Source organism: Diospyros lotus, chromosome 7 (assembly GCF_014633365.1).
Source record: "Diospyros lotus cultivar Yz01 chromosome 7, ASM1463336v1, whole genome shotgun sequence".
NCBI lineage: Eukaryota > Viridiplantae > Streptophyta > Magnoliopsida > Ericales > Ebenaceae > Diospyros > Diospyros lotus.
The window spans coordinates 189425-215149 of record NC_068344.1 but is presented as its reverse complement, the minus strand read 5'-3'; the positions used below and the strand labels follow the sequence as shown (position 1 = coordinate 215149).

General features: G+C 36.7%; 1 protein-coding gene across 2 annotated transcripts in view; it reads right to left on the bottom strand.

The window, feature by feature from the left end:
* Positions 1-765: 765 nt before the first annotated feature.
* The window catches only part of LOC127806013 (probable polyribonucleotide nucleotidyltransferase 1, chloroplastic), a 78062-nt gene continuing 53102 nt past the window's right edge, over positions 766-25725 (bottom strand). For both annotated transcript variants that reach the window (XM_052342951.1, XM_052342952.1), the window contains 12 exons: positions 15995-16173; positions 15155-15338; positions 14900-14947; positions 14536-14608; positions 10093-10166; positions 9895-10002; positions 9717-9811; positions 9056-9119; positions 7562-7615; positions 7442-7483; positions 4805-5307; positions 766-1132 (listed from right to left, as the gene is read on the bottom strand). In XM_052342951.1, the coding sequence (XP_052198911.1) occupies positions 4879-5307; positions 7442-7483; positions 7562-7615; positions 9056-9119; positions 9717-9811; positions 9895-10002; positions 10093-10166; positions 14536-14608; positions 14900-14947; positions 15155-15338; positions 15995-16173 (1350 nt within the window). In that variant the 3' untranslated portion in view covers positions 766-1132; positions 4805-4878. The remainder of the gene's footprint in view (positions 1133-4804; positions 5308-7441; positions 7484-7561; positions 7616-9055; positions 9120-9716; positions 9812-9894; positions 10003-10092; positions 10167-14535; positions 14609-14899; positions 14948-15154; positions 15339-15994; positions 16174-25725) is intronic.

The window sequence follows — 25725 nt, the reverse complement described above, 5'->3', positions numbered from 1 at the left end:
CCTGCATTGAACAAGAATTTAACTTATAACTTACTAAATTAATATCAAGATATTGTTTATTCAACTACTCAGCATATGCCTTGGGAGCTTGAAAGATGATTTTCTCATACTTTGCTTGAGAAGAGATAAAATAAATGAGAGAAAATATACACAACAACGAAAAGGAGCATAGATAGCTTGGGGGTAAGTATTATTTTCTTGAGGAAAGGAAAAATAAGTACTATTTTCTTTTCTCTTTTTTATTTTCTTAAAAAAAGAATTCTCCATGCAACAAATTTTTTTTTTAGGTAACTACTTCCCCATACAGAATGCAACAGTTTCTTTCCGTTTTCTTCAAAAATTGCTTTGCTTTTGTAGGCCTCACACAATTGTTTATTCTGCAAGCAATTGTATGGTCGCAATTTTATAGGACTCCATACACCAAATCCGATGTTTGCATATTTAGAGCACACTTAAAAGGAATTTGGGTTCTATGTTTCTTTCACATGCTTTGTTTTCCATTCCCTCCCCGGCACAATGGTAGCCTTAGCATGGCCCGGGCATCCAGTGAGCAGACGGTACAGTCCTCAGTCCATATCTAAACTGATTCTCATGTATTGAACAGACCAATAGCTAGCAGGGACAGCAGGAGGGAGGGACTGAATTTAAATAAATGCTAATCGTTTGATTACTCTTCATTCCGTTAATAGTTCGTCCATAACAAATGAAATGAATTTTGGGATCGGCACCTTCAGGAAAAGTAACATACATTTAGGAAAACAAGAATAAAGAGGAAAATACGATCCATATCCTTATAAATTGGGCAATAAGCAATCTATAAACTTATAATCTCAAACAAATAATTTACCCAAAGAATACAATCAAATAAAATATCTTTATCTCGTTACAAAACACCAGAAATTGTTGTAGTTGCAGCAGTTAAGAATGGCCTCCACCAGGGCAATTTTTTTAAGCGATATTACCAATCAAAGATCGAGCTTCCCAGACTAAACGATTCCAGCTGCCAGCAGGTGCGAATCCCCTCCACAAAAAGTAACCCTATGAGGGCCCATGCTTCATTGGCTTCTTTCGCTCATTGCAACAATTTTAACTCTCCAATGCGTTCCAAGCTCTCTATGAATTGAACAACTTCCTGCCAACCACATATAGTTATCGGCCATTATTATAAAAAAGAAAATGTCTTCCAGGCTCCTGTTAATGGGCAGTGCGTTTTCATTCCATTTTTTAGGAAGGGCATTCATTGAAGAAGAAGAAAAAGAAAAAGGAAAATGATGGAGCAGCCTTGTTCAATCAAATCAAAGACAACAACAGTTTAGGCGATTGAAGGTGTTCCCCCCCAGGAGAGAGTCAGTTTAATAGACCCATCACAGGAAAAAGGGTTGCGTGTTGATGGGATCTAGGAAGAAATGAGTATTGGCTATATCTGGGAAGAGTATTGCATTAACTTGTATGGTTGGACTTCAGGAAGATAGGGGTACCAACTAGTTATTGACTAAATTTGGGAAGAGTACTAGGTCCCCTCTTGCTATATTGCCATGGAAATATTTGTTGAGATGATAATTTATTTACATCATGGAAATTGAATAGATAGGCTACGTGATACTATACACGTTGATTATTTTGTTGCATGGGAAATCTTGATGAACTTTGAAACTGAAATTTTGTTTCTTAATATCTATCAAAATATGTATTTTGAATATTGATCTATTATGTGGAGCAACCTTCACTAGGCTTTAAACTCACCACTCTCCCTAACATATTTTTAGGTGAGTAGGATGAATGGGGCTAAACATGGACTTGGATTGGGGGATTACCAGTGGACTTAGTTTGGAAAAGTTTAAACTTTTAGTTATTTTTGGTTAATTCAGTCACGTAAATTTTGAGGATTTTCATGGATTATTGTTTAGTTATGAATATTGTTGGACAAGTTTTTAGGTTTCATGAACTTTAATTCTTGGTATACGATTCATGACCGGTCACACAATCTGTAGAGGGGGATGTGAGAATCATAAATACTCACATTAGATTATGAAGTTGTAAGGTTGTATGCAATCACTCAAAGCAAACAACAGCAGAAATCATTATAAATACTGATATTAGAATATATGTTGTGAGGTTGTATGCAGTCAATCATGAATACCCCACAAGCAGGGCAGCCAATCCAGTTGATAGTGGTGCCTATCAGTTAATTTAAAGGAAAAAGAAAAGTAACTTTCGGTAGGTATGAAAAAAGAGCTCCAAAGAAGGGACTACATAAACATTTTCACTCACAAAGATAATTAATTATCTTAGGAGATCGATTATGGGAGATAGAGAGGAAAAGGTTAAGCAATTATATGATATTGAGAAGTAATCAATTAAATCAAAATAATATAAATTCTTAATATAATGTTAAATCAATGTCATTCATATGGATTTGTAACAATAATATCTCAAGCCTTAACCCCACAATGTGAGGTCAGTTACATGAATTATACCTTGCCAACCATTTCTTTTGATGACCTCATTTTTTTTAAGGCGTTTATAACTCATATCACATCTAATAGTCTCTTGCACCAAGTTTTTCTTGGTGTTTCTCCACCTTTTTCGATAAAGACTTGTTTCATTCCTTCCACTCTCCTCACAAGAGCCTTACACTAGTCTTCTTTTGACATGGCAAAACCATCTTAATTGAATTTCACGCACTTTATCTTTAATAAGAGTTACTTTTATCTTATTACAAAAAACTTTATTTGCAATACTATATTTTCTTGTATGGTTGCACATCTATCATAACATCCTTATTTGAATTGATCTTTTCTTAGTAGGACTTTATCAAGTTTTACCATAATATCATCCACACTTGTATTTTTAACCTTAAATTCTATATATTCATTTTTTAAATCTGCTTAACTTAGAACCTCTAGATTTTGAAGTGTTTTTTCATATCTCAACTTTAGTATTCATGCTTTCTTACTCACCAAAACAATGTCATCTGCGTATAGCACACACCAACACACATTTGCTTAGATTTGTTTAATGAATTCATAATGGCTTAATATAGATAATTGATTAATCCCAATTGTAATTGGCAGAGTCTTAATATCACCTCCACATGTTCTAACACACGTTTCTACTCCTCGATACATGTCTCTAATAACATATCAAATTCATGCTATTTTCTTCTAGGAACTTTGTCATAAGCTTTTTCAAAATCTATAAACATTATGCTTAAATTCTTTTGTTTAGCTTTATATCTTTCTATTAGACACCTTAACAAGTATATAGCTTCCATTGTTGACCTACTAGATATGAAATCAAATTGGTTTTCGGACACACTGATTTCTCTTCTTAATCTTTACTCAACACTTTCTCCTAAAGTTTCACATTTTGGTTCATTAACTTGATTCCTCTACATCTTCGACGACAACTTTGAACATGTCCTTTATTCTTATAACGAGACACTAAAGTGCAATTCCTCCACTCATTCAATATCCTTTTTGATTTAAGGATCATAGTAAATAATTTCGTTAACCAAACCAATGTCCTTTTCTCATGTAGATTTTCGTGTTTCTATAGGGACATTGTTTGGTTCAATTGTTATACTATTCTTCATCTTTTTCGATGTATACTTTATTTCATTTGGGAAAAATGCACCTACAGAACATGTAATTCCTATCTTCATCAGAGTTACTAAAATGCCCCAACACAACACTTGTTTGTCCACCTTCATTAAATAACTTCAAGAAATACGCATTCCATCCTTCCTTGATCTCCCCTCATTTACTAATATTTTTGGTTTTCATCTCTTATGCATTTCACTTGAACCTAATCCCTCATTTTCTTTGTCTCACCTTAGCTAATTTATGAGCGTGTATATATATATATATATATATTTCCTTGACTTTTGTGTAAAGTCGTCGGTATAAATTTTCATAAGCTTTTGATTTTGCTTAACTAATTCCTTTCTTGGCTTCTTTTTTAGCCAAAATATCCCTCTTCAGGGTTTTTTTAATTATGGCATTTACGTAAGATCTAGTAGCAAGGTCTCTTAAATTTGAGTGGTTCTTGTACCTCTTCATTATACCACCAAGACTCTTTTTGATTCGGGGCTTTTCCCTTTGACTTTCCTAGAACTATTTTTTGCCATGTTTGGTTAGGCTTTCCTTCTACTATCCAATGTTTTCAGTCACTCTTTTTCCTTGAAAATAGCTTGTTTTCATCTTTTAAATCTCATCACCTGATTCATGGGCTTTGTTTTGTATCATTCTTCCTCCAAGATAACCTTCACATACACTGTTTACACAAACACATTAACAAATAATGAATTTAGAACTATAAGCCTCACACGAAAGTAGGCTACTCAAATACCTCCCAATTAAGAGACTATTAAAAAGTTATAAACTACTAAGGACAACTAAATATACTTCTGTATATTCTTCATTGAATCAATGGAAATATATATACAGTAGATGATTTACAAATATGGAAACAGAGGCAGATTTCCTAATCACCTAATTAAGGTAAACTTCTATGTACAGAAGACTAATTACATCCTTAATTCTAACCTTAACTCTCTATACTTAATTCCAGAATTTTCTATACTTAATAACAGCCTTGATTCTCGACACTTCTTGCTTTCTTTTCTTTTTTATTTTCTTTTGCTGAATAGGACTATATATATCTTACTGTATAACAGAGAGTCCCTAATAAATGAGGTTTTCAATGCCCCAATCAACTAAAGAACCCAATCTGAAAAAAGTATAACCTATTTATGACGATATTAAAGTATCACACTTTGAAAATAATATGCCCAAATTCGTACCTTTTTTCCTTTTTTAGGTGGAAGGCTGTCTATCTCAATTAAGAAGTTGAAAACTGATCTCTTTTTGTTGCCCACTATCTGACTTTGGCATCTCCATCAACCAAGATACTTTTGGTTTCACCAAAACTGCTAACAGCTTCACTGCTGCTCGTTGTTGGCTTCTCTTTGACGGTAGAGGCACCATCCTTCGTAGATTTGACAAATCTCTTAACAATCTTCTCTTTAGGTTCCTTCAGTAGATTGCCCTCACCCAGATGACCTTTAAGGGGGCTTGTTTGTTTGACACTGCTACTTTTACGAGTGGACTGTTCTGTTTTCCCTTCTGCTAAACCATCCTTCTGCACGTTCACAACTTTCTTAGGTGTAACCTTATCAGGAGCTTTTTCGGAAGCTATGCTTTCCTTGGTAAGCCCACTCGCTCGTTGCTTCAAATTGGGTTTCTCTGGATGCATGTCTGCAAGTAGAGCACGGTGGCTTAGGCGAAGTTGTCCCTTTTCATTCATCTGTATTTCAAGCATACAATTATTAGAGAGAGGTCTTTACATTACTGCAGATTTTTCAATAAAATTCCACCATGTAAAAGGCAAAAGATTGAAGGTATCATGAAAGGAAAATAAATATTTAGCCAAAAAAAAAAAAAACAAAAATAAAAATAGATCAGTTAATCAGTAACATGCACATATTAGCTTCTGTAATTCAGAGTAGTGTGAAGCATAATTAAAAATAATAAATATTACATCCCCCTAGGTTACGCCTTTACTCAAGCCATTACCCGCTATTAATGATGTATTTACAACTCAATTGTTCTGAATGGAAGTTAATGAAAAATCAAGAATATTGTGCAGTTACAAATATTTAACGGTAAAAAAAGAATTAAGAATCTTGCACACGAAAGTAATAAATCAAAGGATAGTTTGTATTTCACAACAAAAATATGCTATAGATATACTTGAAAATATTAAAATGTTGGGATCCAAACCTATTGATACTCCTATGGATCCCAATGTCAAATTTCTACCAACATAGGGGGAGTTATTATTAGATCCTGGCAGACACCAAAGGCTAGAAGGAAAACGAAACTACCTCATAATAACTCGACCCAATATTTCCTTCATTGTGAGTGTGGTCAACAAGCTTCTAAATTCACCATCTGATAATCATTGAGACGTAGTTTGAATTCTCATACATATAAAGCAAGTGCCGGGTAAAGGTTTATTATATACTGATAGATAACATTCTTAAATTGTTGGTTATACAGATATAGACTAAGCACGCGATCCTTCAGATGGTGTTCAACTTCAAGATATTCTCATTGACAGTAATATGATCTCTTCGAAAAAGCAAGAAGCAAAGTATAGTTGCAAGGTCGAGTGCATAAGCTAAATACTGAGCTAAGGCGTAAGAAACCTATGAACTTATAAAGCTAAAGCAACTCCTTATGGAATTAAAATTTGGTGACACAGGCCCCATGCAACTCATATGTGGTAACGGGAGATATAGCTACTGCTTTTGTGAACTCAAATGACCAGTTAGCTGACATGTTAAATAAATCGCTTGGAGGCCCTAGGGCAAATTATATTTGTTGCAAGCTTGGTACATATGATATGTATGCTCCAACTTGAAGGAGAGTGTTAGTATATAGTTGTACTAGTATGAGGTGTTTGTGTGAATTTATGCATATCCTCTAACTTTGTGTACATATATAATATCTGCAGTAGCATATAGTTAGGGATGGCAACGAAAAAGATATACCTTCACCCTTACTCGTACCCACATCCCCAGCCTAATACCTGTATCCATACTTGTCGAATAACGCATTTAGTCCTCCATCCCCATCCCCATAGGGTAACGGATATCCGTTGGATATTCGTACTGGTTCAATTTAAATTAAAAATATATATATTTATTCAATTTTCTCTGAAATTCTCAATCAAAATTTAACATGCATGATATAACAAAGCAATAAAATATATATATAATCCATACAACATAAAATATTTTCAACAAAAACAAAGTAATTGAATATATGAATATATAGGATAACAGAGTTCTGTAATTTTTATCTTCAATTTCAATTCATTTGGCTTTTGTTATTTGTTTCATTTCATAGATTAGTGATTTCATAGATTAGTGGGCCCATGAGCAATGGGTTAGGCTTAATTGGTGGGTAAATGAGAATTTGACTTGAGCTTGGCTAGTTAACAATTAAGTAAAAATACTTATTTAGTAATATATACAGGTCGGGTATGGATGGGAGGCACCTCCCTGTGCACCCTACCCATGCCCGCACAGATTTTTTATTTCTTGGGTCGTACGCCACCTCCCCCCGCCCCCCGGGGTCAATAAAATTTCAAGTTCATACCCTCCCCAAACAGACCGGATTTATTGGGAGAGGAGGTATTTCTGTGTGGCCTCCCCTTTGCGTTTTTGCAAAGAGGCTATTCAGTGACCTAGGCATAAAGGAGAAACTTTACCATTGCTACCAAGGCTCACCCTCTAAAAACAGAGACAAAAATATATTAAGATAAGTAAGATAAGACGAGTTTAAGATCTAAAGCTGAAAATATGAAAGCTATTTATCATTTGAAAAAACTTCAATCTTTGAATAATGAATGAAAGGGATAGGAAATTCCTGACCTCAATAAGCTTCACATCGACACGGTCTCCGACATTGAAAGCCTACAGTCAAATAACAAAAGAAATGATAATCTACTATCATAGCTACATATCTATTTCAACAATAAAAGGTGTGCTTACATCTTCAGTTTTTGCCAGGAAATTTGCACTCAACTCACTGATATGACAAAGTCCCTGCAATAAAATTGAAATATACTGTGATTTATTTGATTTCCCCCCTTGTTTCTTTTTTTCACAACCTCCATGAAAGAACACTTATACAGATAAACAACAATAAAATAAGAAAATTCCAGACACAGGTCTGAGGTTCAATAAGGGAACTCTAAACAGATGACAGAAAGCAAAACCAACTCTCAGATGCAGAGGTCTTGCAAGATGCACGGACATGCTTCTCCAGCTTGTGATTTATGTATGATATATTCCTCAAAAAGCAAGGGGAGAATTTGGCCAAGAGAAAGCTCCTGAACTCCAGCTTATCTCAAAAGATTAAAAGAGCAACTTGACGTGACCATTCCGTATAGCTAGGCTGATAGTAACACGAATCCAAGAAAAAAACCACTTGAGCCGGTTGACGAAAACCATTTCAGAACCTAATCTCAAAAATTATAAGATCAACTTGGTGCAACCATTCCAGATAGTTAAGCTAATCGTAAAATGAATCCAAGCAAATGCCTGCCATGACCCCAAGGGTTCCCAAGGATAGATTAGTAAATATAGTAGTAGTTAGCCTACTTGCATTGCACAATAATTGTAATTCTCTTTCCCTTTTCTGTTACAGGGCTTTGTCCTTAACTATAGGTAGTTATGCTATTTGTTGCAATGCACATGGGTGCATGTGGGAGACTGTTAGGCTATATATAAGCCACAGCTAAGGTTAGGAGGATTATGTTTTGATTGATGAATGAATTCCCTCATTTTTCCCTCTTGAATTCTCTCGTATGTGTCCCTAAACTCCCTCTCACGATCCCTTTGATCTCTCTCTCTCTCTCTTTGTTGTTCTCTCTATTCCTCCCCCAATTCTTGCTGCCTTTTCCTCCCTCTCCGTCTAATTCTTCCTCTGATGTCTCTCAATTTCCTATCAAAACCCTAGGAAAACCCTAGGTACATGACAATGCCCACTCGAGCCAATTGATGAAAACCATATTAGATGACTAAGCTAACATTTTCCTACTTAGAGACTTATTTTTCAAAACTCTAAACCCAACAAGTTCCTCTAGTCTAATTGATGATGAAGCTAAAGTTCATATACATCATATACTTTAACTAAAATTTTCCTACTTACTAAACCCGACAAGTTCCTATTTTTTAATTGCTTCAGGCTTTTAATGAAATGGAACTTTTGGTTCAATCCTTTACAAGATAAAAATGTAAAAGTTAAATTATCTAATATAAATAGATAGGTAGATCTACGTATCTTCATTGCAAAGTTCTCATCCTTTTTCCATATGCTCCTATATTCAAATGTGTCGATTATCCACTCAGTGTTTATGGTTTTGTCATTCTAAACAGCATAATCATGGAATTCGATCACGTGATACTTCTCAACCATTTCCTAAGCAACATAGAAAAATGAATGAAGAACTTGGCAAGTGAAACTAGAGACACAATACATACCTCAAGCCCAGGTGCTATCTCAACAAAAGCTCCATAAGGGGCCACTGATTTGATCTCACAGTTTCTGATTTAAAAATGGAAAAGAAAAGGAAAAGTTATATACAAATCTCATCACAGGAGATCAAATTCTAACTAGTAAAGCAAACTAAATACAGTTCATATAGAAAAGAAGCCAGCAAGCATCAGTTACGAGTCTGCTAAATCTAATTAAAACGACTTATGCAGGCTCAATAGAAAGGGTCAGTTTCAACAGGCCAAGAGAGAATCATTCTGTTGGACAGCGTATTCTAAAATAGGAAATGCGTGCTCAAGAGAAAATTGTGGAATGCATTTGTAAGAAAGGGGGATCCATTTTATGAGAGGTATTCTGACCAATCTATTTTAGTTTGGCATACACATAGATACATACTGAAAGAAGAGACAAGGGGGCAACAAAAAATGTCAAGTTCATGCAAAGAAAATGCTCTCCTGATGGGGACAAATTTCTAATTAAGAAATTAAGTGCTTAAGAAAAGAATGTTCAACACAATTTTGATAAAGAGGCATTCATCAATTAACACCATTTCAACCAATCCTTTTTAAGTAGGGCTATAGACAAACACATACACTCCTACATACAGAAACAAGAGAAAAATGGAGAAAAATAAGGGGGAAGAGGAACCTGTAGATATCACCAACAGTGGGAACCATTGTCAGATTGCTGATAATGGCTTTCGATTTCTCTAGACTGGACAGATCCTTGGCAGTAATTTTCACCTACAAAATCACATAGATGTTAAACCACAGTATAATAAGCATCAATCAGAAGTATTTGAAGGTGAGCTCCTTATATAGATTACCATTCCATCATCTCTTGTGTCAATAGCTTCTACACCAGTTTCTTCAATAATACTCTTCACCTTCTTCCCACCAGAACCAATAATAAGGTTGATTTTCTCTGGCTTCACCTATGAATTTCGAGTGCAAATGCAAACAATACATAATTATCAACTCTATATCAAGTCACACACAAAACAGTATCTGGAAGCTTAACAAACCTTCATAACATGAATCAATGGAGCATATTTTGAAAGCTTTTCTGAAGGAGGTGGTGAGCATTTTGACATCTCATCTGAATGTGATCAAAATGAGATAGAGAAGAGTAAGCAATTTGACTTCAAAATTTAAGCAGACAAAATAAATTGTAATATGATTTTTCAACATAAAACAAGACAATAATCTCTCATACATCAAGGATTCCACGACATCTTGAACCATAAACAAATGATGGATGCACATGTGTAAAACGATAGCACAAAGTGAACCAGTGCTGACAAGCAAATTTTAAACAAGAACAGAATATTAAGTATAAAAATAAGCACTACATAGTGGGTGGAAAGTAATTCTATGTCATCAAACAAGATGAGTAGGCCCTCTATTTAAAAAATACTTCGAACTACAATGGGAAGGTATATGTTTATCTGCATTTATTAACCACTTATTATCTTGCAATTCAGCATTCTGATCCATGTGAAGCAGCAAGCAGAACTCACAACAGCATTTGTTCAACAGAAGTTCTCAGGTGGCAATCAGGTGAGGTCATTGGTAATGAAAGATGGAGATTGGATATCTCTATTCCTAACATTATTTACTCATCCTTTCTCATCTCACTCTTTAGGAGCAGCCTTTTGCTTCTTCTGCCCAACTCTTTCAGTGTGTTTGCCTCCAAGGGGCTTGTAACATACAAATCAATATGCGCTGCAAGTCCACCATCACCATAAATAAGAGTGTTCTAATTACCAGCTTTCCAACCCTGATATGCCTCCATTCAATAAGCACACAGGTACACTAGATCGGCATAGGCACTCTCATCTTAAATGCACCTCTTTGCAGTAAACTTGCCTTTTGAAATGGCATAGACATAAGGCCAGCATTGCCATTGTATGATGGCATATTTACCCTAATTTTCTAATTGTTATTATGATGGAAAGACTTTGATATTGCAAACACATCTGACGTCAGGAGGCATGAAGAGAGCTTCTCTAAAAGGAGTATGCTATACAGTTGGTTCCAGTAAAGCAGCATGATAAGGGAGAAACATAGCTGCAACACAAATGCATGATGATTTTTGTAAAAAAACCAAAGAAGAAAACAGTCTGTCCTTTTGGTGTTTGTGCTCTTGTTTCTTAGGTCTGCTATGTTTATATATCTATTGTGCATTATGTTGTGTCCACATAGTTAGTTTCCTCCGTTCCGGATGGGGTTGACATTTGAAAAGTTTTAAGTCAATGCTGTTCATTAATGTTCTTATGGCAGGAAAAGATATAAAATTTCTGCTTTTAGTGCTTTAAGAATTGAAGAAGTGTTTTAGCTTTAGAAGATTGGAAGGATCGCGGGTTCTAAAGAGGGATTAGTTGCAAAATTTTCCTAAAGGAAGTATCCAAATTCACTCAATAACAAATAATAAAGATTCCAGCAGCTTGATAGGAAAATAGGTCACAACCTTAGGGTTTACTAGGGTTTGAATAGGAAATGAATAGGAAATTTAGAAGAAGAAAGAACAGAACTGGAGGGAGAAAGGAACAGATAGAGTGAGGGAAGGAAGAAAGAGAGAACGAGAGAGAGAGAAGCAGAAATGAGAGAAAGGAATTCTGTATTATTCTCGAAGGATACTTTCCTTACTGCCATGGGTCTCTATATAAAGCCTCTAGCACAATTCATCAACTATGCAACCACCTAACAGCCAGCCAAAACAGATAGCTGTTGTACATTTAGCTTTTACCCACCTACCCCTTCCAGTTAGCCCAACGGCTCATACAAGGTAAGTGTCTCTCAATTACAGTTATACCCCTAGGGTCGTGACAGGCAGGAGGCAGCAGTTTAGTTAGAGCTTGGCATTACAGTCTTTTCAGTGGAATAAACATTTTCCTGGTCCATGAGCAATTATTCAAGAATGATCCCCTGATACTTTTTACTGCTTTCATTCCGAACTTCTCCAATTAATCTCATTGTCCTGCCCATTCCCAACGATAACTTTTACTTCATGAAGAAACAACTGCCAAATAACTCCCATTTCTGCCCACACTCCCTATTGTAGCACTTCCCCTCCTCCCTTTTTTAATTGAACCCTCTTAACTTTCTAAACTCTGAACTGATACTACTATTTACAGCACTGCCCCTATGCATTCTCTTTCTAAAATTCCAACACAATTTTTTTATTCAATACTACTGGAAAGGAAAAAATATACCCTTGAAAATGCTGAAATTTGCTTGTGACTAAGAATCTAAATACAGCCTCAGTAGACTCAAATCTTCACGTTTGGGAATGGAATGGTGTAAGGATATATTTTTTAAAGATATCAGTAAGATAAACATCACAAAGCAAGGCCATAAATGGGAAAACCATGTCCTGTAAAGCAAACTCACGAGCTGAAACTAAAACAATTCATATAGTAAATCAACAAAAGAAGATGCAAAGAGAATAGATGAAACCCCAAGGAAATGGATGAAGCCCACTCTTTCAAAGGCTATAACATTTGTTGGAGATGTGGAGTCTAATTCAATTTATGACACCTACTCAGTGCCAATATGGGGGTCCAGCCACTGGATCAACGGGCAAGGGTCAAGGGGGCAGAGTCCCCGAAATCTAAACAAGCCCCAGTTAGGAATTCTATTTTTGCCCTAGTCTTCGTATATAAATATGTGGGTATAATTCTTGTAATTGTAACATTCTCAAATAGTGAAAAAAAACACCTAGTTTGGTAGTGGATGTAGGCATTCTTTGTTGAACCACGTAAATTCAGTCTTGTGTGTGTGATTTTGTTCCAATTTTTCTTTATCGCTTGATTCGTTCCCTAACATCATTCTTCTCACACCACAAAATGCTGTCTCACTAACAATGGAAGGAAATGCCAAAACCATCTTTGTGGCAAGAGTGAGGAATCTGAGCCCCAAGTAAACTGCCAATCAGTTGTTGAAGCCTAGATGATCCACTGAACCAAATAGGCAAAACAGAAGCTCCTCTGACAACTTAACAATGAAGAAACAGTTTTTTGGTCAACTCAAAGTTGGTCTTACACATAAAATAGCAGTCAGTCAAATAATGACTTCTTTTCTGCAGGTTATCAATCATGAAAATAGCTCCATGACCATGAGCAGCAGACAACCCTCCAAACTAACATACTATCTCCAAACTACAGTCCCATGGGCCATTGAAGTGGATCCAAACAACCAACTTTAAAAATGACTATGAACCAAAAAGGCCACCAACCTTGAAGCAAATAAGCACACAATGTTACTTTGTAGGGTCTATTCTTATGCCAACTATGCTGTAGGATGAGAAGTTGAAACATTTTTTGCTAGCTTGGAATGGTAGCCTAAGGTTAGTGATTGTCTTGATTTAGAAGGACACATGTTTTGGGAGATTGATTTTGGGCAGTGATTTAAATTACATGCAGTGGTTCGTTTTCTTGCCTCGTTGCATTATGATGTTAACATTGGTTAAAGTATGTTCTCTTGTCATTGAGGGGCAAATGCTGAAAATATCATTATTATTTTATAAATGAAGTGCACATAAAATACCAAACAAATGAATTTACGATTGAGCTTTTATTGAGGGCCAACCTATTAACTGAGAAGAACAAAAATGCCCAAGCCCCACATAAGAACTGAAAAAAGTTGCCCATGTCAAAAATAAGCTAAGGTTTGGTTTGACTAGTTCAAGTTCCAACCTGCTTGACTTCAGCCCTATCAACCAGCACACTATTGTAATGCAAAGAATATTAGTTAAACACAGGGTGATGCAATGTGAAAGGAAAAACTCCCACAACATAACAATAGTGTCCTACAGCCACCAAAATTCGAACTTTTCTCCACATCATATAAAGTGCTTCCTTTTTCTTTATGGTTTTCGGGATAAGTTAGACTTGGTGCAGAATATCATATGCCACACTAAACCATAGACGTATAAGAAGCATTGACATAGATATGATCACAAAATAGAGATACAAACATGGGACACGGACAAGATGTTTAAAGGGGAAAGAAAAGTCCAAATACCTATTCAGGAGAGAAAAGATTTTGTAACGACTCTTTTACAAAGCAAACTTCATTAAAAAGGCTAAAAATTATGAGGTCCCCAAACTCTTGAAGTTCAAAATTTTAGAGAGGAAAGGGTGATAAAAGTGATACTCATACAGTTTGTACTATCTAATCCATTTTCATCTTATTCTTTTTAAACTTCAAATGTGGGCTTAATATATAAGTGATGCCATTTTTTTTCCCACTTTAAACACAAGTACAACCAAATTGTCTCTAAAGTTCTAGGTTGTGCAAAAGTTAAGAATTAACAGGGCACACTCTGATGAATGTCTGATAAATAAGGTCATCTCCTATGAATCTGGAGACCACTTTAATTCTTTCAAACACAACTAAACAGAAAAGGGTTTATATCTATGAATGCCAACCAGAGACTCATAAATTATGTCACCAATATACTTTACCAAGAATATGCTTCCGGCCATCTCTTGCTTGTTGGAGTGCATGCCTCATGACCGGTAAAGTAATTCCTCCAACCTGTCATTAAACAGTGTGGTAGAGAAGTTTTAGCTGGCAATTTGTATGGTACCTAAAAAGTAATTACAAAATGAAAGAGCAAGCTGTCTTCAGAGAAAACATGAAAGTCATTATAGTAGCATGACAGTGATCAACAAGAGTAGAAATGTCTTCAGAGAAAACATTTCATTCATTATGGAGCAAAGGAAAGGAATGAAGATAGGCATGTACACACCAAGTTTAAAGAAACCCAAAGAACTACTACTATTTCGGTGGGTAAAGCAAAGAATTGAAATCTAAGTTCTATATAACCTTTACGTCCATCTGAAATGCCGTTACACCATCTTCATTTCCAGCAACCTGCAAGAGTACACTATCTAGTTAAGTATTCCCTTCCCATGCTTTCAGATTCTGCATTAAGAAGTACTAATGTAATTCTTCAAGATTTCTGCCAAATGGATATTATATGAACCAACAAAGACTTTGACAAACTGCACCAACAAAGACTAAAAAAACTAACTTAACACGCTGTAATAGTATGTATAGAAGAAATTCAAACGATGATACCTTGAAATCCATGTCTCCCGATGCATCTTCAGATCCAGTGATGTCAGAAAGAATGAGAGGTGTTCCATCTCCCCCAAATTCCGCGGTATCCAAAACCATGCCCATCGCAATACCAGCAATACGGCACTTAACAGGGACACCAGCATCTTGCAACGCTAAGCATCCTCCACAAACAGAGGCCATGCTGACACATAATACTACATGATGTTAAGATTTAAAATAAAACTAAATGAAATATCAGATCTGGAGAGAATGGGCAGAAAGATAACATTGATCGTGAACATGGTTTCAAAGTTCCCTAATGCATTTTAAGAATATCTTCTTCAAAAATCAACAAGAGAAAGGAAATAAGAGTTTGTTGATAGGTTCTTGACCAATTAAGGATTGTCTAGTTTCTAGGGAACCAATCAGTAGAATATCCCTAGTGGGGATAAGGCTAAGTGGAGGAAAAAGGATTTTGATGACTTGGGAAATGAAAACTATTAGTCCCACATGAGGTTCGTGGATAAGTAGTTGTTTAATAATGAATAAATCTCTTCCTTTCTATTAAAAAAGTGAGCAAGTGATATTTGTCATTCTGCTGAATATGATATATTGAACTCATCATTGACGAGTATCTTGCAAGATTGAAAGAACATTACTGCTACACAATATTAAGTAAATATGAAGGCGCAAAAGAGAAAAATCTAAATAATTTGAATCCAAAGATGATGATAGAAAGAAAAAATACAACATGAACAAAGATTAATAGTACGTAAATAAAAATGTTTTTGTGTGGTGTCCATGACATAAAATCCATTGAACCCTTTCCTTTATATTCATTAAATACAGGCTCCCCACCTTGAAGAGCCATTGCTCTCAGTGATGGTACTCTCAACACGTATTGTATAAGGGAAATCATCTTCAGAAGGTAAAATAGGTTCGAGGGCTCTCTCTGCAAGCATCCCGTGACCAATTTCTCTTCTACTGGGTGCTCCCATTCGCCCAACTTCCCCAACACATGATGGAGGAAAAGAGTACTGCAAATAAAACCACTAGTAGATCAGGGAGTAGCTTCTGAAAGGAAATAGGAACAAACTAAAATGTACAAATTAGATAAGGATCTCTAATTTACAGTACTGGGAAATACAAAAACAGATTATCCAAGCATGAGCAGTTTCAAGTCAAGTAACCACAACTCACTCATGAATGGAAGATGAACACAGGAAGTCCAAAGAAGGGTGTCCAGCTAAGAAGCAATTAAATGGACAATGATAAGGGTACAGACAAGGAATGGAGTAATTTGGAAAAAATAAGGAGATGGGTACTTTTAAAGATATTGTCCAGTAATAAAAATACTAAAACAATTACAACAATCATAAGCCATAATCCCCCTAGGTGAGGTTAGCTACATGAATTCTAGACCTCCAACCATCTCTATCCCTAGCTTCTCTCTAAGACCATTATATCTTATTTTAAGAGTTACCCATCATATTTACTTTGGCCTTCCTCTCCCTCTTTTGCTACAAACTTTTGTCATTTCATACACTCCTCATAGGCATGTCTATTAGCCTTTTTCTTACATATCCATACCATTTTAATCGTGTGTGTGTGTGTGTGAGGCAGCAGATCCACCATGGCATCCTCATCTCAATTACACTCATATTTGCAAATCTTGGGACTTACTGCCCAAATTATAATATTTGTGAACATAATTTAAAAAAAAAAACAAAAAGTAAAAAAAAATTATTGCAAAAGTAGCACTAGTACACTAGTCCATATGTAGATACCATTCCACTCTAATAGTAACTCTCACATATAAAAATATTAAAAAAAAAAAAAGAAATAAACACCCACTGAAGAGTGTGCCTAGTCTGTGAGTGACACCCAAATTTTTATAAAGAGACAAATAAAAGGGAGAGAAAAATCCAAGATGAAATAGGATTTCTAAAGCCATTGTAGATTAGGATAATTAAAGTTTCAAAGAAATTGGAATTGAGTTCAAATTCTAATTGGAGATTGAGATGAGAGACATTATCATAGTTGTGGAGGGATTTAGATTGGGCTGGAAGTTTGAATTGAGGATAGACTTGATTTCAAAAATTGTCTTGGATAATTTGGGATAAATTAGTGTTATTTATAGAAACTATATAAATATATAGAAACTAGACAGCTAACGCATTCAATATTGTAAGAATAGAATGTGTAGGATAGTCAAATCTGTAAATACAGAAAGTAGAATATCCTAAGCATGATCCTAGGATCTAGAATGTATGTATAATAGTGTAATGAGTCTGCAATATATAGAATATTTTTCTCTCTTTAAAATTAGAATGATATATGTAGACGATGAGAAAATTAAATCAGACTTATATTCAATTAGTCTACTCTTCCTTTACATACTTGGTCCCTATTTATCATGTACATAGAAAACAAAAATGGAAACATAAGATTTAACCCAAGAAATCAGCCCCAAATAATCAGCCTAAACCTTCCAAATATTGTGATCTCAATCACCACAATCTCCTCCAAATCCTCTTCAAATCATTCTGGATTTCAACACTCCCCCTCAAGTTGGATCATAGATGTTGATCATGTCCAACTTGGAGATAAACTCTTCAAAACTAGATCTCTGTAACCCCTTAGTGAATATATCTGCCAATTGTTCTCTAGTAGGAATATAGATCATGCAGATTGTTCCTTTCTCAATTTTCTCCTTTATGAAATGTTTGTCAACTTATATATGTTTAGTCCTGTCGTGCTGGACCGGATTATGGGAAATACTAATAGCAGCTTTGTTGTCACAGTAGAGTTTGATGGGAACCTCTACTGTGATATGTAGTTCCTCCAAAAGCTTTTGTAACCATAGCCCTTCACACATCCCTTGAGCAACAGCTCTAAATTCAGCTTCAGCACTACTTTTGGCTACCACGTTCTGCTTCTTACTTCTCCATGTTACTAGATTTCCCCAAACATAAGTACAATAGCCGGTAGTAGATCTTCTATCTTCTGCTAAGCCTGCCCAATCTGCATCTGTATAGATCTCTATCTTCTTACCATCTCCTTTCTTAAAGAATAGACCCCGCCCTGGTGAGCTTTTCAGATATCTGAGAATCTTATACACTGCTTCTAGGTGACTTTCCTTTGGTGAATGCATATGCTGACTGACAACACTTACGACGAAAGCAATGTCGGGTCTAGTGTGAGATAGGTAGATCAATCTACCTACTAGCCTCTGATATCTTTCTCTATCCACAGACTTTCCACCGTCTTCCATTCTTTTTCCTACCTCAATCGGGGTATTGCTTGGCTTGCAACCAAGCATACCAGTCTCAGTTAGGGGTGGCAATTCGTGTTGGCGGGTCGTAATCGTGTCGTGTCGAGACACATGTATAACACGTGTCAGGCTAACCCGAACACGACCCGTTTAATAATCGTGTCAAATTTCTTAAACCCAAACACAACACGTTTATTAAACGTGTAACACGACACGACCCGTTTAACCCGTTTAACTAAACATGTCGTGTCGTGTCATGTCACCTGTTAACCTGTTTAACCCGTTTAATTTAAATGGGTCGTGTTGTATCACCTGTTAAACGTGTTATTTAGTTTTAAACGTGTTATTTCGTGTATAATCATGTTAATGTGTTCAAATCAACCCACTAACCCTTTTAATTAAACGTGTCATTTCGTATATAATCATGTTAACGTGTTCGGATCAACCCGTTAACACGTTTAATTAAACATGTCATTTCGTGTCTAAACGGGTTAAACGGGTTGACCCGTTTATGACCCGAACCCGATTAACCCCAACCCTAACCCGCTTAACTCCGTGTCGTATCGTGTCATGTCCAAAATTGCCAGCTCTAGTCTCAGTCAAAAGGTCAAGAACGTACTTTCTTTGAGAGACACTAATTCCCTTCTTTGATCTGGCGACTTCCATTCCCCAAAAAATATCGCATTTAACCTAGGTTTTTTACTTCAAACTCTGTGGCTAAGACCTTCTTCAACCTCTCCACCTCTCCTATGTTATTTCCAGTAAGTATGATGTCATCCACATACACAATCAGAATGGTCCTCCTACCATCATTGGATAGTTTGAAGAACATAGTATGATCTGACTGCCCCTATTGATATCCTTGATTCTTAATTACCTTCACAAATCTATCAAACCACGCTCTTGGTGATTGCTTGAGCCCATATAGAGATTTCTTCAATCTACATACTCTGGTTTCTTTTTCCTCCTTGTAAAATCTTGGTGGTAATGTCATGAATACTTCTTCCTCTAGCTCACCATTCAGAAAGGCATTCTTAATGTCAAACTGATGGAGTGGTCAATCTAGATTTGCTGCCAAGGACAAGAGAACTCGTATAGTATTCAGCTTGGCTACTGGTGCAAATGTCTCAGTGTAGTCAATACCATATGTTTGGGTGAACCCCTTTGCAACTAGGCGGGCTTTGTACCGCTCTACTGTGCCATCCGCCTTATACTTCACCGTGAATACCCACTTGCAGCCCACTGGTTTCTTCCCCCTTGGCAACGTCATCACCTCCCAAGTTCCATTTTTTTCTAATGCCCTTATTTCTTCCATCACTGCTTCTCTCCATTTTGGAATCTCCAAGGCTTCTTGAATATTCTTAGCAATCTGGGTTTTGTCAAGGTTAGACGTAAAAGCACGACACTTGGCAGAAAGGGCATTGTAAGATACAAATTTGGAGATAGAATGGAGAGTACATGAACGAGGTTGTTTTCTAAGAGCAATGGGTAAGTCATCAAGATTTTTTACCTGGTCAGGATTGGGTTTTGGCTCATGAGTATTTGGAGCTATCACCGGTTCAAACTCTTTTGATGCTTCAGATGCGAGAGTCTCAATGGGTTTTGATTTAGGTCTCCTTGAGTAGACAAGTGGCTCCTTGTCTATTTGTTCTTCCACATCTCCCCCTGAGTTTAAGATTCCTTCTGCGTTGGACAAAGAAGGAGATGGAGATGGTATATCATAGGGAGCAGACTCAAAGATCGCAACATCAAAGTCGGTGTCTGAGGGACGAGCTTCACTCAAGGACTCCCCCTGAGGCGAGTAGTAGGGAGTATGCTCAAAAAATGTGACATCCAGACTAATATATAATTTATGTGAAAGAGGGTCATAACACTTGTAACCCTTCTGAGTAGGAGAGTAACCAAGGAAGACACATTTGAGGGCTCTTGGATCCAACTTGGTACGTTGGGAGGCGTGAATGTGGACAAACACGGTGGACCCAAAAACATGAAGCGGGAGAGATGAACTGAGTCGAGAATTAGGAAAGATCTCTTGAAATTTTTGGAGAGGGGTTGCAAATGAGAGAATTCGACTAGGCATTCGGTTGATGAGGAATGCAGCAGTCAAAATGGCATCACTCCAAAAATTATTTTTCATGTGAGAGGTGAATAAGAGGGCACGAGCTACCTCAAGAATATGCTGGTTTTTCCGTTTAGCAACCCCATTTTGTTGGGGGGTGTGAACACAAGAACTCTGGTGAACAATACCTTTGGCTTGAAGATAGGGGCCCAAAGAATGATTGAAGACTCAATGCCATTATCAGTACGAAGAATTTGAATTTTTGTGTGAAATTGGGTATAAATCATAGTGTAGAAGTTCATGAAGACAAAACTAACCTCAAATTTATCATGTAGTAAATACACCCAACAAAGACGAGAATGGTCATCAATAAAGGTAATAAACCATTTTGTGTGGGTCCTATTGGGGACATGTGAAGGCCCCCAAAGGTCACTGTGAATCAAAGTAAAAGGCAGAGATGGTTTATAAGGACTGGAGGGAAAAGTAGTGCGAGGATGTTTTGCAAGTTCACAGACTTCACATTGTAAATCCAAAAGATTTTTATTCGAACAAAGTGAAGGAAACAAACGTTTTAGATATTGAAAACTTGGATGACCCATTCGTTTATGCCATAACAATAGGTCATTATGCCTAGGACTAGATGCAGAATTACAAAAAGAATGATGACACTGTTTACTCATGTGAGCGTCATCAAAGTAGCAGAGTCCCTCGCATTCCTTAGCACTGCCAATCGTCTTCCCCGATGATAGCTCCTGAAAGACACAATGGGAAGACAAAAAAGTAGCTGAGCAATGAGATTGGTTGGTTAGCTGACTAATAGACAACAGATTGCAAGACAAATTAGGAACATGAAGGACAGACTCCAAAGTAATAAATTCAGAGATACAGATACTCCCCTTGCCAGCTACCGGGGATACAGTACCATCTGCAATTTTTAATTTCAAGTTACTGGCACAAGGTGAGTATGTGGAAAATAAATGATGGGAATTAGTCATATGATCGGATGCGCCAGAATCAATAATCCAGGGAGTACAACGCGAAGTAGTACTAAGAGCAGTCAAAAAAGTACCTTTGTGGGCTAAGGAACTTGATCAAGGAGGCGAGGAAGACTGACCCGAGGCTTGAAAGGTTGAAAAAAAGCATATAACTTCTCAAGTTGCTCGGAGTTAAAACCCCCAGTAGGGGCTAACTGAGTATGATGGGCTGATTCTATTTGCTGTTCAGTCAAGGCTTGGTACCCATGAGGTTTATTGGGCTGCCTGGGCTTCCAATCAGCAGGGTTGCCATGTAAAACCCAGCAAGTATCTTTGGAATGGCTTGATTTTTTGCAATGGTCACAGAAAAGCCTTTTGTTTTGTTTCAGCCCAGATGCTGTGAAAGGCCCACGAGATGAAGGCCCACGCGATACAAGGGCTGAAGCCTCAGGCCCAGCCGCACTCTTCTCCCTCAACATAACCTTCCGCCTACTTTCTTCTCGCCGAATTTCAGAGAATACCTCCCGAATGGAAGGTAATGGCCGACAACCCAAGACTCGGCTTCTCACATCGTCGAGCTCTCTGTTGAGCCCAGCCAAAAACTCGTACACCCTCTCGTTCTCCATCTTCTTCTTGAATCGCACACTGTCACTCGTGCACTCCCAAGATTCTTCACAGCTAAGGTCCAGTTCTTGCCATAAACCCAGCATCTTCGTGCAGTATTCCATCACTTCTCTTTCTCCTTGCTTCATTTGCCACAATCGAGCCTTTATCTCGAAGATTTGAGAGGCATTCTCGGCGTCGGAGTAGGTCTCGCAAACTGCTTCCCATACATCCTTTGCTATCGGCAGGAACATGTATGTCTTGCCGATCGCTGGTCGCATGGAGTTGATCAAGTAAGAGGTGATGAGGGAATTCTCAGACCGCCATTTCTGGAAAGCCGCTACCTCCTTGGAAGATGGTTGTTTGATCTCGCCGGTAAGGAAGCCCAATTTGCCTTTGCCGTCGATGACCAGCTTGATGGATTGGGCCCATTCTCGGTAGTTCTTCCCATTTAGCTTCTCTACGGTAAGACAAATTGAAGAATTTTCAAACCCACCAGTCAAACCCATGGAGGGGATTATCTCTGATTCTCCCTCCTAAGTTACCGACTGGATAGATTCATGGCTGGCGGCCATGGCTTCTAGGGTTTTTAGAGTGACCTAGGCTCTGATACCATGTAGACGATGAGAAAATTAAATCAGACTTATATTCAATTAGTCTACTCTTCCTTTACATACTTGGTCCCTATTTATCATGTACATAGAGAACAAAAATGGAAACATAAGATTTAACCCAAGAAATCAGCCCCAAATAATCAGCCTAAACCTTCCAAATATTGTGATCTCAATCACCACAATCTCCTCCAAATCCTCTTCAAATCATTCTGGATTTCAACAATATATATATATATATATATTATTGCAAGAAAATTTGAGGAGTGGGATTTATTAAAGAATTGGAAACAAACCAATTCCTTGTTAAACAAGAATTATTTATCCAAAATTTGGAAGCAAACTAATTCCTTACTAAAGAGGGATTAGGATTAAAGATGTAGATTTTGAGGATAAATTAGAAGAAAAGCCTATATATTATCTTTATAGGATTTGATAAGGATTATTATTAATTGGAGACTTAGAAACAAAAGGGAAAATTGAATCCAAAACCAAAGAGGAATTGGATGAACCCTAAGAAGCTTTCGGCTACGAAAATCAATGAGAAAAAAAGTTGCTAGATATTTGTGGATTTTCTCTACAAAGGGGTTGGGAGAGTGGTTAGTCTTGCACTATTATGCTTTAAAAGTCATTCTCATGCATGTTGAAAATTATTTTGAGAAATATATGTTCTCAATTTCATTACTTGATATATATTCTTAAAACTGTTGATTTAAAAACAAATTCAGAACGATTTGAAAAGATTATTGATGGTGTTAGCATGTTGATATAAATTGTTGTGGAACCACTAGGGAAGTCAAGGGGTTGATTTGACAATTAAAATTTGGCTCTCTATACGATGCCATGAGAACTTTAGTTTCTCAATGAGAGGAGATGAAATGATGATTTTGTCACACTCCATTGGGTACTCAAGGGTAGATCCCAAGGAAATTACTAGGTCCTTGATTTATTGGTGATTTATACTTCATGGAAAGTGTCGGTTACACCATGTGATATGATGTGATTTTTATTGGTAATATATGCTAGTGCATGGGGAATATTGGTGAATTGAGATATGTTTTCATTGTATAGGTATAAAAAAATCTTTACTTTAGATATTGATCTATTATGTGGGATAACCTTCACCAGGCTTTAAGCTCACCACTCTCCCTAACATATTTTTTAGGTGAATAGGATTAGTGGGGTTAGATGTGAACTTGAATCGGGGGATTACCATTGGATTCAGTTTAGGGCAATTTAAACTTTCACTTATTTTACATAAATATGGAAGGATTCTAGGCTTTATGAACCTCAAGTCTTGGCTTAGGGTTCATAGCTGGTCACACAACTCGTAGAGGGGGGTGTGATAATGAGGCTCCTTATTTTGCAAGGTCAATTGCATGTCCTCAAAGTGCATGAGGACAAAGTAATAATAAAAATTCAAGACATACCATTTGACATATCTAACATGCATCCTTGCATGTCTAAGGAGTATTATGCATTTAATACATGTTGAAAATGGGAATGATACTCAAAGTAAAGTATCCCTACTTCATAGATGTCCAAGATTGGTTTCCTTATATAAGGCAAGTTTGGTAAAAGCAATTGGCAACACAATGAAGAATGACACAAGCATAGTGGAAAAGAAGAGGTCCAAAAGAAGGGCATCTAGGAATGGTAGCCCCAGACAAGGCAAGGTTGGCAAAGCACTTTGGGGTACAAGATGAAGAACGAGAGCACATGTTATGTTGTTCGAGAATACGAGAGCACAAATTATGTTACTCTTGATGAACTAGAGAAAGATGATCTAGTAAGATGCTCCAGACAAAAGCAAAACCATCCTTGGATCTTGCTCAATCACAATCTTTAGCTCCAATTTGTAGTAAGTTCCATGTTCCATCTCCTATATCAACATTCATATTGATCTTAAAAAAAGGAGTTCAATCTTGAACTCAACATCCAATATGCAACTTTGTTTCATATAATTCCTTGTCTTCTTCCTATATATTTTATATTTTTTCCTTGTCTTCCTCCTATATATTTTACATTTTTTCTTTGTCTAGTATTTTCTATCCTAGGATTTGGTAGGAAACACTTCGTGATCTAAGATGGAAGTAAGATTACGGGCATCTTTATTTCATAGATATAGTAGGTTTTGGATCTTTTAGAAAAATCCAATATGTGAGGGTGTAAACCTACAGAATAACCTATTGATGTAAATAATCATCTCAAAATGTAGGGAGGGAGAAAGACAGACACCAAAAAGATATCAGAGATTTGGTGGGTAGGATGATATCTCTCTCCTACACTCATCCAAATATAGCTTATGTTGTTAGTGTGGTTAGTTCATGCATAATTGATAGTCCTACCACACCCTAGTTTGAAATGGTTTATTGCATCCTGAGAAATTTGAAGTGTGTTCCTGGAAGGAGGTTGCTGTTTGTAAACCATGGTCATTTGAGAATTGAAGCCCTTGCAGATGTTCATTGGGTAGGTTCACCTGATAATAGCAGTTTACACTCCTTTCTCTATTTTCTTGTAGCTTTACTGATCATATGACCATTTGTTTCCCTGCTCAATAGGCTCAGACCATGAAGGATAGAAAACTTGAACTCTTTTAAGTGATAAGAATGTTTCTGAACCTAACACAAACATACAATAAGCCAACAAGAAGACCAAAATAAATAATAGGCCAACACTACAACCAATTGGCAAAGCTTTTATAGTTACCGAACTAAAATCCAGCACAAAGATAGACATATGATACATGCAATTTGAAATTTGCCCCTTGTCATCAAGCTCAACACTAATCTGGGATCAACCAGTGAAAGCCACCACTAGCACTGTGAATTCAAATAAAATATAAAGGACTAGGGTTCCATGTAATATACTTATCCTATTGGAGTTCCCTAACTAAATTTTTTTGACCAGTGTCTAAATATTGCATGAGCCCTGGAAACTATGCAAATCACGATTACATTCAATGTAGCTATGTTTCACATAGCTAGAAACTAACAGGAGAGATAAAGTTGCTGAATGTAAAGGCATTGCTGTAACAACTGAATTTTTGAAAGAAACACAATAATATA